This window comes from Dendrobates tinctorius, unplaced genomic scaffold (genome assembly GCF_039654945.1).
Source record: "Dendrobates tinctorius isolate UK_male_01 unplaced genomic scaffold, ASM3965494v1 ptg000023l, whole genome shotgun sequence".
Classification (NCBI taxonomy): domain Eukaryota; kingdom Metazoa; phylum Chordata; class Amphibia; order Anura; family Dendrobatidae; genus Dendrobates; species Dendrobates tinctorius.
The window spans coordinates 12057144-12073059 of NW_027361691.1; the positions used below are offsets into that span (position 1 = coordinate 12057144).

A 15916-nucleotide genomic window follows, 5' to 3' on the forward strand; every position below is an offset into this window, starting at 1 on the left:
TTTTCAGAGGGACAAGTACCTACAATAGCCACACGCCAATTCCATATGTAAAACCTTGCTGACAGCTTCCCTTTAAGTAATAAAAAAAGGCCCCAAATCATTTCCACCCGCCCCCTCTTTATGTTTCAATTTCTTCTCATTTCTGTGAATAAAGTGGAAAAAAAAATTCTAATGTTTGCATCCGGAAGCTGAAACCCCCAGATCTTGTCCCGCTCGCCCCTGACCAGTGGATACAATGTCTGCGATTTCATGTTATTTGCCTGAAAAGCTCCTTTTAGCTGCACTGATACTTTGTAACAAGCTGTCAGGACAGGAAAACGAGTTGCTAGAAGTTTGTGAACCCTGTTATTAAGTTGGATCATATAGGGCTGACTATGTCTATAATCTTCTGTGTGTATGGGAATGAGCGGAGAACTTTGACCTGGTAGACAGCCAGGCTTGCATTGGAGAAAGGGAGGGCTCGGCATTAATTAGCTGACGTTCATCTGCAAGCTGTTAACTTCCCAAGTTCTGGCAGGAGTTTAGTATTCCTCCCTGCGCCAGGCCTCTATGTGCCAACAACATCCACGCCACCAGAGAAAATGCTAAGATTGCTGGGCACTGAAGACTACGAGGTGGGCACCAGGATCAAAGGCGTCAACGCCCGTGCCATCTTCACCTTGGCCTTGGGTGCTGTGGGATTTCTCCTCTTAGGATTCATTATAGGTAAAGTAGAACTTGGCACTAACAACCGAATCTTGTAAAACTGGGGTAGAATAATAAGGCTTTCTGTGTGAACTGTCACGTAGGAGAGCCGAGCCATCACATATTGGAGAGCTCCGCTTGCCAAAAGTCCTCTTATGGTGTCCTGCACCTTCCTGATGCGGAAAACCTGAAGGTGTAAACCGCTATAGAATTTTTGCGGTTGCAGAAATGCACGTGCACGGATGTTGCGTTTTAAAGATGCAACAGATTTTTTTGTCTGGAAATCCGGACATAAAATAGAAATCCCATGGGCACAAACCCTCAGACCAGTGACCTTCAGAAATCCACAATGCTGGTCTGATCTCTGGATGGTCAGTAAAACAACGGAGAGTCGAGGAAGGCTGTCTGACAGCCACCCCCATTCACAGCCTAATTAATAATCTTAAGGTGCAACACCAGGCATGGCCTATGGAGAAGAGTGGCGCTGTTTCTGGGAAATAAAAGGAAACTTGGCTCCCCTGCTGAGCTATGACTCTCTGTGGTTATATGCCCTCACTCACTTTAGACCTCATTCACATTTAACCATCTACATCTGCAGATCTCAAACCCGCAGCTTCTGTCAATTTTTACACTGCAGATATTTTTTGCAGCACAGGCATGAGATTTCTAATAATCTCGTGCACTTTGCTGGTATTATGAAACACAGCAGACTTTCTGCAAGCAAATACATGGTGGAGAATACATGGTGAAGAATCCTCTGAGTTTTCATTAACTGGGTAGGTAAAAGCTGTTTTTTTTTAGCCAAAACCTGATCTCTTGGCAGTAAAAAAGCTTCAGACAAAGTTCAGGTTGTGCTTCCTTATTTGCTGCGTTTCTTTAGGATCCCAAAGTTCAGCTTTCCTTCCAGCATACAAGCATTAACCATACAAGGCATTAGTCCACATATGCATCACGCATGGGAGACCATAAAACATTAGTGGAAAAAAGGGCTATTTAATCAAATTATTTAGTGGAAAAACTTTTTAATGTATGAAAAATAGTGTATGTTCTAATCTGTACAAAACAGTTGGATTTATGTATGAAGAGCAGCCCTGAACTAAGGTTGTATGAGTGTATGAAAAGATTCATAATTGCAAATGTAAAAGCTGTGGGGAAGTTGAATTGTTTGGGAATTGTTTATTTTGACACATTGGTAGGGCACAGAGTTGGTAGGACATTCTTTACTTTAGTACATTGGTAGGGCACTGAGTTGGTAGGACATTCTTTACTTTAGTACATTGGTAGGGTACTGAGTTGGTAGGACATTCTTTACTTTAGTACATTGGTAGGGCACAGAGTTGGTAGGACATTCTTTACTTTAGTACATTGGCAGGGCACTGAGTTGGTAGGGCATCCTTTACTTTAGCACATTGGTAGGGCACTGAGTTGGTAGGACATTCTTTACTTTAGTACATTGGTAGGGCACTGAGTTGGTAAGACATTCTTTACTTTAGTACATTGGTAGGGCACAGAGTTGGTAGGACATTCATTACTTTAGTATATTGGTAGGGCACTGAGTTGGGCATCCTTTACTTTAGTACATTGGTAGGGTACTGAGTTGGTACGACATTCTTTACTTTAGTACATTGGTAGGGCACTGAGTTGGTAGGACATTCTTTACTTTAGTACATTGGTAGGGCACTGAGTTGGTAGGACATTCTTTACTTTAGTACATTGGTAGGGCACAGAGTTGGTAGGACATTCTTTACTTTAGTACATTGGTAGGGCACTGAGTTGGTAGGGCATCCTTTACTTTAGTACATTGGTAGGGCACTGAGCTGGTAAGACATTCTTTACTTTAGTACATTGGTAGGGCACAGAGTTGGTAGGACATTCATTACTTTAGTATATTGGTAGGGCACAGAGTTGGTAGGGCATTCTTTACTTTAGTACATTGGTAGGGCACAGAGTTGGTAGGGCATTCTTTACTTTAGTACATTGGTAGGGCACAGAGTTGGTAGGACATTCATTACTTTAGTATATTGGTAGGGCACTGAGTTGGGCATCCTTTACTTTAGTACATTGGTAGGGTACTGAGTTGGTACGACATTCTTTACTTTAGTACATTGGTAGGGCACTGAGTTGGTAGGACATTCTTTACTTTAGTACATTGGTAGGGCACAGAGTTGGTAGGACATTCTTTACTTTAGTACATTGGTAGGGCACTGAGTTGGTAGGGCATCCTTTACTTTAGCACATTGGTAGGGCACAGAGTTGGTGGGACATTCTTTACTTTAGTACATTGGTAGGGCACTGAGTTGGTAGGACATTCTTTACTTTAGTACATTGGTACGGCACTGAGTTGGCAGGACATTCTTTACTTTAGTACATTGGTAGGGCACTGAGTTGGCAGGACATTCTTTACTTTAGTACATTGGTAGGGCACTGAGTTGGTAGGGCATCCTTTACTTTAGTACATTGGTAGGGCACAGAGTTGGTAGGACATTCTTTACTTTAGTGCATTGGTAGGGCACTTTGTTTTTAGGACATTCTTTACTTTAGTACATTGGTAGGGCACTGAGTTGGTAGGGCATCCTTTACTTTAGTACATTGGTAGGGCACAGAGTTGGTAGGACATTCTTTACTTTAGTACATTGGTAGGGTACTGAGTTGGTAGGGCATTCTTTACTTTAATACATTGGTAGGGCACAGAGTTGGTAGGACATTCATTACTTTAGTATATTGGTAGGGCACTGAGTTGGTAGGGCATCCTTTACTTTAGTACATAGGTAGGGCACTGAGTTGGTAGGGCATCCTTTACTTTAGTACATTGGTAGGGCACAGAGTTGGTAGGGCATCCTTTACTTTAGTACATAGGTAGGGCACTGAGTTGGTAGGACATTCTTTACTTTAGTACATTGGTAAAGCACAGAGTTGGTAGGGCATCCTTTACTTTAGTACATTGGTAGGGCACTGAGTTGGTAGGGCATCCTTTACTTTAGAACATTGGTAGGGCACTGAGTTGGTAGGGCATTCTTTACTTTAGTACATTGGTAGGGCACAAAGTTGGTAAGGCATTCTTTACTTTAATACATTGGTAGGGCACTGAGTTGGTAGGGCATTCTTTACTTTAGTACATTGGTAGGGCACTGAGTTGGTAGGGTATCCTTTACTTTAGTACATTGGTAGGGCACTGAGTTGGTAGGGCATCCTTTACTTTAGTACATTGGCAGGGCACTGAGTTGGTAGGGCATCCTTTACTTTAGTACATTGGTAGGGCACTGAGTTGGTAGGGCATTCTTTACTTTAATACATTGGTAGGGCACTGAGTTGGTAGGGCATTCTTTACTTTAGTACATTGGTAGGGCACTGAGTTGGTAGGACATTTTTATTTTAGTACATTGGTAGGGCACTGAGTTGGTAGGGCATTCTTTACTTTAGTACATTGGTAGGGCACTGAGTTGGTAGGACATTCTTTACTTTAGTACATTGGTAGGGCACAGAGTTGGTAGGGCATTCTTTACTTTAATACATTGGTAGGGCACTGAGTTGGTAGGACATTCTTTACTTTAGTACATTGGTAGGGCACTGAGTTGGTAGGGCATTCTTTACTTTAATACATTGGTAGGGCACTGAGTTGGTAGGGCATCCTTTACTTTAGTACATTGGTAGGGCACTGAGTTGGTAGGGCATTCTTTACTTTAGTACATTGGTAGGGCACTGAGTTGGTAGGGCATCCTTTACTTTAGTACATTGGCAGGGCACTGAGTTGGTAGGGCATCCTTTACTTTAGTACATTGGTAGGGCACTGAGTTGGTAGGGCATTCTTCACTTTAATACATTGGTAGGGCACTGAGTTGGTAGGACATTCTTTACTTTAGTACATTGGTAGGGCACTGAGTTGGTAGGACATTCTTTACTTTAATACATTGGTAGGGCACTGAGTTGGTAGGGCATTCTTTACTTTAGTACATTGGTAGGGCACTGAGTTGGTAGGACATTTTTACTTTAGTACATCACTGAGTTGGTAGGGCATTCTTTACTTTAGTACATTGGTAGGGCACTGAGTTGGTAGGACATTTTTACTTTAGTACATCACTGAGTTGGTAGGGCATTCTTTACTTTAGTACATTGGTAGGGCATTGAGTTGGTAAGGCATTGTTTACTTTGACACATATGACTAATTTAATTAAACTATACTAATACTAACATCCATGCTCCTATGAGAATACTAAGACATTGGTTTAGAGACATGGTTTAAACTTGGGGGAAAATCACAAAAATAAATGGTTTTCACATCCTGCTTTACCTGCAATTTTCTCCCCAAAAACGCTGCAGAACCTGATAGCAGCATTTTAGCTGTGTCATTGCACTTACTTATTGTCTCTATGGGTGAAAAAAACGCTCCAAAAGCTAAGAAAGGATTGACACGCTGCAGTTTTAAAAAATCCAGCAGTTTTCAAATTAAAGTGAATTATGTTGTTTGCAGATTTCGACAGTTAAATCTGACGAGCGGTGATTATAGGGCCTAGAGTAAATGTGCTGATTTTCACTGCTGATTATTCAAGTTGGTGTTTTCATAGTTTTAGACCAGATACTCCTTTGACGCATGAATCTGCTCTCTGTATTAGCAATATCGGGGTTTGACCACACAAAATAAAACACGTTGGAAAATTCCATCTTGTATTTGCTCTGGAATTTGCACCAGAAATCTGATGGTTCTGCAGTAGATTTTGGAGCAAACACAGGTCAGAATTTTCCAACATTTATTTTCTCACTTCCTTAGATACTCAAGCTCAATATCACCAATTTAGTGTGGTAATTTCATGTGTCGCGTCCTGTTGTGGTTTTCGGGTAGAATCCACCAAAAATTCACTTCAGTCCAAGCATATTCCGCATGAAAAATTGGAAAATGCCTAAAAAATGCATTTTCATTGGGTAAACCATGCGACCATGTTTTCTTTTTTAATGCAGTGTCCAAATCCATTTAATTAATTAATAAAGCAATTTCCGGGTAGAATGCACTTGAACACTGCAAAAGTGAGCATCTCATGGATTAGCCAATTAACTGGTGATAATCCGCATATGGACACGCCCCTGAGGTTCTGCCTCAGATTTATGCCACTATTTCTGCAGTAAATACGCATGAAATACAGTATTTCCAACATACAGTATATTTTCTTTGTGCTTTTTGGTGGACAAAATCCATGAAAAAGTGCTGTGGTACCGACATCAACACAGTTCTCCTATTACTCAAAAAATAAGCGATGAATGTTATAGGTGTTTCAAGTAGCATATGGAGCTAACAAGCAACCCGGATTTGGCCAGGCAAATTACATCCAATGTTAGGGTATTGGATCGAATATGTCTAGCAATAATAGGTCCAGTGGCCACTAATGTTATGCACTTTCGTTAAGTCAGGCCTACAAGAATTTGGCAATGTCCATAGGTAAGATCTTGGATCATTCCTAATGTAATTAGTGCCAATTTACCAAATTTTTAGATGATGGTGATGGCTCATTTCTATATCATGAAATCAGCTTCTGATTGATGAAGGTTCTAGCATACAAACCCCCCAAAAATGTTCCCCAAGTGGTTTACAAAGCAATACCCCTGATAATATGACCTTTTCTAAGTGAATGGGCTGTGTTAAAGTTCTTACAAGAGAGACAAGTTGGGACTATGATGCTTACTGGAAATGCTGAAGGGGCTATTACCCTTTAAATAATGTTCCTGACCATTCATTTTCTGGATCGGTGAGGTTCCCACGGATCAGCCTTTAATTTCATCATATGGAAAGTTCTTTATTTTCTACATGCTCAAAGTGAATATTCCCCATGGATCATTGAAACCTATAAATGGCAAAAAAAAGCATTGCTTTGTCTTTTATGGTACATTTACTGGACACTTTTTTTTTTACCACACAATTCAAAACAAGTCAATAGCTGCACATTTTAGCAATGTGGATTTTGCCCGTATATTCTTTTCTGTTGTTTTTTTATTGTTTTTGGAAGCATTCTTTTTTTCGGATTACTTCTGATGGTGAAGACGCCAGGGTCACGTACCTTACCTTAGTTCCGGAATCTGCCCTCAGTCTGTACCATTCCCCCACCCAGGGAAGAGGAGAGTAGTAGTGTACTATAATGTTGTGAGTTCATTTTCCCCTTCGTCACTGAGGTCTGGTGAACTCCCTATTCTGGTAAAGGAAGGTAATGAGCCTGATTATCAGGCACCTGAGCCTAATGATGATGACTGACTGAGTGGAGTCAAGGACTGGATATAAGGCTGCCGACGCCCTTCTGCCCTGCGGGTGATTTCTCTGTGGACTTCTAGGAAACCAGTCTGATTCCTGCTCCTCTAAAGCTAAGTTTTCTGTTTTGCCTTTTAGAATTTGTGTTTTGTTTTTGTTTGCCTTTCTTTTCTGGATTCTGCCATTCCCTGCTGGGGTGAGCTGATTCTTCTTTTGCCTGTTGCTCTGTCTTCAGAATATTCCTGAGTACTGACATAGTCTTTTTGAAGCCTAGCGTCTTCAGGGCCTTTTTCACTGTCAGTCTGTTGGCTCTTATTTTCATAGGGTTTTTCACGGATTGCAGACAGCAGCCTTCCTGTCCTTTCCTATCTAGTTAGCTTGGGCCCCGTCTTTGCTCAGTCTATCTTTCTGTCTGTGTTGTGTTCTTTCTTCTTGCCTCACCGTCATTATATGTGGGGGGCTGCCTTTTGCTTTGGGGTCTGCTCTGGGGCAGTTTAGATTTCCTTTTCTGTCTTTAGGCTATTTAATTCTCCGGCTGTGATCGAGGGGTCTAGGGCATCGTAGGAACCCCCCACGGCTACTGCTAGTTGTGTTGATAGGTTCAGGGGTCTGCAATCCGATAGCTGCCAACCTCTCTGGTTTTCTGGACTTAGCTAGCATTTCTGTTTTTGCCTCCTACGGTGACTCAATCATAACACTATAATACACCAACCAGGCTAACAAGGTAATACGAACAGGGGTAACGAAAAATACCAAACCCTACAAATATACTCAAACATATAAGAGGAATGCACCAGGGAGTGGAGAATGAGGTTAAACGAAAGTATGAAAAGAAAGGGAATTATCACACACTCGAAACCTAGCAACAGTCACAGAAAAATCCTCTAAACGCCTTCTCCAATAACCACCAACAACCTCCAGCCATGCAGCATAAGCTAGCTCTGACAATGAGTGCTAGCCAGGACCCAGATTATATAAGAGATGGGAGTTTCAGTGCACAGCTGAGAACCTTAACACAGGAAAGCTATCAGGAGTTCTTAACTGAGCAGATTAACCCCTGCACTGCTAAAAGAAATTTACACCGTTTAATATGGAGGTGAAGTGCTTCTAATCAATGCAGGAGTAGGAGAAATCAGATGCTGCGGTCTTCTGGCTCCTCTCTGTCGCAGTAAACCCGTGACACATGAGATGTCCTAACGGAGATAGTGGTCTGTGTGCAAAGATGTGCCTTGAGCTAAGTTGACGATCCGAGTGTGTCTTGGAACTTGCCTCCCGTGAGAGTGCAAGGTGTGTCATGATGGATTCCAAGAACACTTACTGTAGCGGGCTATGTTTGCTATTGGTAAAAACGTCCTACCATCTGTGTTGAAGTAAATTGTTCCTTTTGCTCTGCAACCGTCCCTCGCTGTCTCCTAGAGGTTTAACCACCAATATCTGTGCCACTATAGAGTGGTCAAACATTAAGTTTATGTCCTCATCATGAGCCTGTTGCCACCTGCTTGCATCATCCTGACACTGGGTTTTTGCTATATTATCTGAGAGCAGCATGACGTAGGGGCAGAGATCCTGATTCCAGCGATGTATAATTTACTTGAATTAATAAAATCCCTGTTTTCTCAGCTGCAGTTCTAAAAGTTCTCTGAATCTGTTCTCTCTATAACCCCGCCCACACCACTGATTGGCAGCTTTCTGTGTTCACTGTGCATAGGCCATAGGCAGAAAGCTGCCAATTTGTGGTGAGGATGGAGTTACACATAGCAGGAGGACTACATGGCACAAGACACCTAGTCCTCTGGAAGAAAGCAGCAACTTTTCACAGGAGAAACATCAATAAGGTGTCTGTGTAAGACAGGACAGGACCTCCAGAGTAGGAGACTATATTGGTAATTGTTCTTCAAGAGTTGAGGATCCACCAAAAGTAGGCAGAAGGTTTCCAAGTCAATTAGGACTGGGATCCACCCAACGAACATAATACAATTTTATAAAATGTATACCATATTTTACTTTCCTTACATAATACATCTTTCCTTCCAGGATGGTTTGCAAAGTCCGGTGAACACTCCAGTCCTTCTCAAGGGCCGCAAAGTATGAGAAAAGCATTTTGGGATGAACTGAAAGCTGAAAATATCAAACAATATCTCTAGTAAGTGTCATGACGAAGATATGGAGGACCCATGCCACATTTATCAATTACTGATGTTTCTATCTATATGCAGTGTTCAGAATAAATCAGTACACCCCAACAGATCTTTCAGAAAACCTTTTAGTTTCCTTTCAGAATTAACATTTTCTATGGAATATCATACTTCCTAAATAATGCTACAAATATTGGCTGTTGAACATTATTTTGCACACACAAACCAGAAATTTTCCTAACAAATTCATTAAAGCGAACCTGTCACCTGTTTTGGCCGCTATAAGATGCGGCCACCGCCTTTCAGGGCTAATCTACAGCATTCCATAATACTGTAGTGAATCGCCCCTCACACCCAGGGCAGCGGGGTACCTGGTACCGGGCCGGTGTCAGGGGGAAGTGTCACAGCAGCAGTGACCCGGTCCGTGGCCCTGGGCGCCCAATATCAATGGCAGTGATGTTGTAATATAGTTTATATGGATAGTTCGTGACGCCACCTGTGGTGCTCGGCAAGTGTGATGTTAGGCCGACGCGGAGGGCAGATCCTCTGGGACTGATGGTGTGTGCAGCTTAGATGGTAAAGCTCCCCACAGGCGGAGCTGTAGTCCCAGGGCAGTGTAGATGAAGTAATGGCGGGGAGGCGTAGATGATGTAGCTGCAGGTACTCAGGTGTAACGGTGCGGAATAACTGGAGGACACCAGGGTGTGCGGTTCCAAGGCTTTACTCACTGTTTCCAGTTCACACACACGCCCGCCTCCGTACTGTGTTCTCCAGGTCAGGGCTCCAGCCAACCTCCAGGCAGGATAGGATTCTCCCCTCCACACTCCGCCAATATGTACCTTCACTGAACGACTCCTCCAAAGCGCCTTTAGGTGCAAAGCACTCCAGTACTTAGTTACCCTGGAATGCCTCTCTCTAGGTGTTCCTAGTCTCTACTTGTATGACAGACAGCTGTAGCCTGCTTCGGGGACTCCTCTCTGCATCCCGGCTCTCTATTCAAGTGCTGTTGTGTCCCAAGTCTATGATGGGAGCATGGCGTTAGCTGCTCACTTCTCCTCCGGTGTCTGTTGCCGGACATAAAGATCCGATCAACCTCAGGGACCGGGCCCCGGCCTTTGCGCTCTGGACTGGAAGGGTTCTCTATCTTTCTTCAACCAGCTTCCCACCGTCCTTCTATTCTCCTTCGTTCCGATCCGTTCTATCTCTCTCTTATGGAAGGTTAGGTTATCAATCTTATCAGTCTCTTTCTCTGTCTTTCTCGTGCCAGCAGCCCAGATCACTGGGACCTGCTGCAGCACATCCCTCAGACATCCATCTTCTCTCTCCAACTAACTACTAACTCTCACTCTTCCCACTCCATTATATCATCTCACTCCACCCGCCTCCCAGCACATCTCGTGTTATGAAGCAGGGTTTCACGAGGAGTGCTCTGCTAACCCCCAGCCTGAAACTGTTAGGTGGCCCCACTGAACTATCCTGTGTGTGGAATGCAGGTGTGGAGTGTGGTCAGTAGTTCCCACCTTACCTGGATGATGAGGCACTACACCTTAGGAGAAGGTGCAGTACCTCTGTGGTGACTGAAGCCTCAGGGGCGCCACAGTAGCTAAGCCCCCGACTTGAAAGATAACAAAAATAAGTTTTATTATACTCACCCAGGGGTGCGGTCCGATGCGGTCCGGTCTGATGGGTGTCGCAGGTCTGGGTCCGGTGCCTCCCATCTTCTTGCGATGCCGCCCTTCTGCTTGCTTCATTGCTCCCGGGATCGCGCTTCTGCGCAGGCGTACTTCTCTGCCCTATTGAGGGCAGAGTAAAGTACTGCAGTACGCAGGCGCTGGGCCTCTCTGACCTTTCCCGGCTCCTGGGCACTGCAGTACTTTACTCTGGACCCTTTACTTAGTCTTATGAGCAAAACTAAAGTTTTGACTACAGCATTCTAATTAGGAAGAATTCAACAAGTGGTGAGTCTAATGATTCATTAAACAGATGTCCAGCAGACTGGTGACTCTAAGGTGTTACTTAACACACAATCCCTCACCCCCCTTCCAATATGATGTTGTCAGCAATGGCACTACATGGAAGAGAAATGTCACAAGACGTGAGAAGGAAAATAATTTCTTTACACAAAAAGTGAAGGCTACAAGAAAATAAGCAAAACTTTACTTATCATTCAGATACTGGAGGAAAAAAATGATACAAAAATGAAGCTGCTACCATCTCACAGAGACGTCCAGGTGACCACAGAAATTAACACCTAAACCGGAGCCTTTTCTGATGAGGGAAGTTGAAGAATATTGACATGCAAGTTCACTGCAGTTAGTTAAAGAAGTAGAAAGCGAAATAGGGGTGAGTGTTTCCCGGGACACAATTTGGTGCACACTGGAAAGGAACAGCATATATGGGAATCCTCCAAGAATGAAGCTTCTCCTAAAGCCCATGCACAAAAAGCCTCCTACAATTTGCAAGAACCCATGCTGGTAGATGTGCACTTTTCCAGCATGACAATGATCCAAAGCTCACAACTAAGGCTACTGTTGCATTCCTGAAGAACAGGGTGCCAGTGACTCAGTGGCCAAGTGTCTCCTGATCTGACCCAACCGAACACCTATGGGGAGTTCTGAAGACACAAGTTGTTATCACTGTTCATCCGGCATCCAGGCTCTAAAAGAGCACATTATGAAGAATGTGAAAAGATCAATGTTGTAATATGTCGCCAACTTGTTCATTCTGTGTCTAGAATACTTGGTGCTATCCTTAAAAATCATGGAAGTCATCCAAAATACTGGATGTAGTAAATTTTGATGTGGGGTGTACTCATTTTTGCATTGAACTTTAATGTTATGGGTTGAAAAAATGTTCTATGAAACTCAGTCAATTTTTTTTAATTTTTCTTCTGTTCCATGAGAGTAAAATCTTACCTTTCAAAGAGGGTGTACTCATTTATGCTTAGCACTGAACATACAGTATAAAAGCCAGCCTGGGATTAAGACTCCTGGGCAACTAGTCCAGGTGGTAGGTCCCTGGTTGCGTGCTCTGGCCCTGTTCCCCTTGAAAGGTCTCGCTCCACTATGCGTTTGTATATAGGGAGGAATCTGTTACTCTAAAAGAACAGATCGGGAAAAAGCCACTGAGGACCTAACTCTTGGATTAGGCAACCAAGTGCCTGGGTTCCCGGGCAGCTATAAAATAGTATTTGTTGCTTTTATTTTGTTTTTGTTTTTTATAAGTCAATAAAATGCATGAAAATAAGAAACTTCCTTTTCTTTCTCCTCCTGGACTGATCATTTGGTCTCAATATTCTCAATTTATGGGTAAAATCTGTCTTCAGTGAAAATAGATTTTCATTTTACTGAGAGAGATGACAGTTTGTGCTCATAAAGTTCTATGAAGGGAAGAGGAGCTAGAGGCGGACACAGATATTCTACTGCAAGTTCTCCTTAAACGACAGTTATACTTTAAAAGTTAACTGTCACGCTGTGACGGTCTTTGGTAAGGAAGGGAGGCCTCAAACTGTCCCTGGAACTGGGACCTTAACTATCCCTGTCCCAGGGGTAATCTTAAAGGTAGAGAGGCCTTAGTCTCTGACCTTACTATGCTCCTGTTAATGTCCTAAGCTGTCCCATCCACCTACCCCAGGAGGCCGGGGGCAAATAAGTTAGTATATAAACACGTAAGACAATTGCAAAAAAGAAACTTGTATACAAAAACTCTCACCAAGGGTAGAGAGGAATAAAGGGAAGAATAGGAAGGTACAAACCAAATGGAAGTAGGAAAATGGAGAAAGCATACACCCAAAAACAGCAAACAATAGTCTCCAGCAGCAACTACAAACTCCAACTCCAGCGAGCTAGGAAGTAACTTTCACACAGACAGGGATAAGAAGGTCTGACCAGGTTCTTTAACCCCTTAACCCCCAAGGGTGGTTTGCACGTTAATGACGGGACAGTTTTACAATTCTGACCAGTGTCCTTTTATAAGGTAATAACTCTGGAACGCTTCCATGGATCCTGGTGACTCTGACAGTGTTTTCTCATGACCTATTGTACTTCATGTTAGTGGTAAAATGTATTTGATATAACTTGCATTTATTTCTGAAAAAATGGAAATTTTGCAAAAATTTGGAAAATTTTGCAATTTTCCAACTTTGAATTTGAATGCCCTTAAATCACAGAGATATGGCACATAAAAAACATTTCCCACATGTCTACTTTACATCAGCACAATTTTGGGAAAAAAAAAATTTTGTTTGGAAGTTATAAGGGTTAAAAGTTGATCAGCGATTTCTCATTTTTACAGCACCATTTTTTTTTTAGGGACCACATCACATTTGAAGCCACTTTGAGGGGTCTATATGATAGAAAATACCCAAAAGTGACAACATTCTAAAAACTGCACCCCTCAAGGTGCTCAAAACCACATTCAATAAGTTTATTAACCCTTCAGGTGCTTCACAGGAATTTTTTGAATGTTTAAAAAAAAATGAACATTTAACTTTTTTCGCTAAGAAATTACTTCAGGTCCAATTTTTTTTTATGTTCCCAAAGAGAAATTTGACCCCCAAAAGTTATTGTGCAATTTGTCCTGAGTACGCTGATACCTGATATGAGGGAGAAAACTACTGTATGGGCACATGTCGGGGCTCGGAAGGGAAGTAGTTACGTTTTGGAATGCAGACTTTGATGGAATGGTCTGCGGGTGTCATGTTGCGTTTGGAGAGCCCCTCATGTACCTAAACAGTAGAAACCCCCCACAAGTGACACCATTTTGGAAACTAGACCCCCCAAGGAACTTATCTAGATGTGTGGTGAGCACTTTGAACCCCCAAGGGCTTCACAGAAGTTTATAACGTAGAGCCATAAAAATATGAAAAATCATATTTTTTTCCATAAAAATATTTTCACCCCCAATTTTTTATTTTCCCAAGGATAACAGAAGAAATTGGACCTCAAAAGTTATTGCGAAATTTGTCCTGAGTAGGCTGATACCCCATATGTTAGGGTAAACTACTGTTTGGGTGCATGGCAGAGCTTGGAAGGGAAGGAGCACCGTTTGACTTTTTCAACTCAGAATTCACTGGAATTGAGATCAGACGCCATGATGCATTTGGAGAGCACCTGATGTGCCCAAACAGTGGAAACCCCCCAATTCTAACTCCAACCCTAACCTCAACACACCCCTAGCCCTAACTCCAGCCCTAACCATAACCCTAACCACAAACTTAACACTAATACACCCCTAACCATAATCCTAACTTTAGCCCCAACCCTAACCCTAATGGGAAAATGGAAATAAATACATTTTTTAATGTTATTATTTTTCCCTAACTAAGGGGGTGATAAAGGGGGGTTTGATTTACTATTTATGGCAGTTTTTATGTTTGGCAGCTGTCATAGGCTAAAAGACAATTTATATTGCAAAAAATAGTTTTTGCATCACCAAATTTTGAGAGCTATAATTTTCCATATTTTGACCCACCGAGTCATGTGAGGTCTTATTTTTTACAGGACGAGTTGACGTTTTTATTGGTACCATTTTTGGGCACGTGACATTTTTTGATCACTGGTTATTACGATTTTTGGGAGGCAGAATGAACAAAAACCAGCGTTTCATGAATTTCTTTATAAAATTGATCAGTTTTAATCTTTGGATTAAGACGATTACAGCAATACCTCATTTATATATTTTTTTTATGTTTTGGCACTTTTATACAATGAAAACAATTTTATATAAAAAATAATTATTTTTGCATCGCATTATTCTGTGAGATGTAACTTTTTCGCTGATGACGCTGTGTGGCGGCTCATTTTTTGCGGGGCAAGATGACGTTTTCAATGGTACCATGTATATTCATATCCGTCTTTTTGATCCCATGTTATTCCACTTTTTGTTCGGCGGCATGATGATAAAGCGTTGTTTTTTTTGTTTTTTTAAGGGATTTACTAAAGGGGTTAAGTAGTAAGACAGTTTTATAGGGCGGGTCGTTAGGGACGCGATGATACTAAATATGTGTACTTTTATTGTTTTTTTTTATTTACATAATAATGTGTTTATTGGGGAAATATTTTTATTTATTTATTTATTTTTACATTGTCCCAGTGTGGGACATTACTATATAGTGTCAGATTGCTGATTTGACACTTTGCACAGCACTGTGTCTGATCAGTGATCTGACAGGCAGTTCAGGCGGCTTCTCATCCCCTGCTTTCAGCAGGTACTGAGAAGCCACCTCACTGCAGGACCTGGAAGGAGCCCACAGCCATCTTGAATCCAGGGGGCCTGCAGGGAGGAGACCCTCGAAACAATGCGATCACATCGGGTTGTTCTGAGGGTCTCAGGGAAGCACGCAGGGAGCCCCCCCTGCCCGATGCTTCCCTATGCCACCAGAACACTGCGATCATGTTTGATTGCAGTGTGCCGGGGGCTAAAATGCCGGGAGCGGTCTGCGACCGCTCCTGTCACATAGTGCCGGGTGTCAGCTGTGATAATCAGCTGACTCTTGACCGTGATCACTCGTGCTCTCCCCTCCCCCCCCCCGTGAGCACGGCTGATCGATGATGACATACTATTCCGTCCATGGGAATTAAGTCCCAGGGCACATGGACGGGGTAGAGAGAGAAAATGAGCAGGTGAGGAGCAGCCGTGAGATGGAGCTACATGTCTCTAAACAGCGTGCAAAGAGTCGTTAACCTCTTCAGCACCAAAGGAAACAAGGTCTATTTAATATGAGGAACAAAACACACAGACTAAATGGAAGACCTGCAATTCCCAATACGTAATGATCACCTAACCCCAGATCTCCCAGGAGAAGCTGGCACACTTGAGAAACTGTCATGTCAGGTGAACTTCTAGCAGGCTGTTAGTGTCTACCTCA

The 15916-nt window shown here is 42.6% G+C and overlaps 1 protein-coding gene across 1 annotated transcript in view; it reads left to right on the plus strand.

Annotated features, from left to right (window-relative positions):
- Positions 1–490: 490 nt before the first annotated feature.
- Positions 491–15916, plus strand: part of LOC141084514 (putative N-acetylated-alpha-linked acidic dipeptidase) — an 88399-nt gene continuing 72973 nt past the window's right edge. Inside the window, exons 1-2 of the mRNA XM_073569269.1 lie at positions 491–705; positions 8948–9056. Coding sequence (XP_073425370.1) covers positions 582–705; positions 8948–9056 — 233 coding nt within the window. The 5' untranslated portion in view covers positions 491–581. The remainder of the gene's footprint in view (positions 706–8947; positions 9057–15916) is intronic.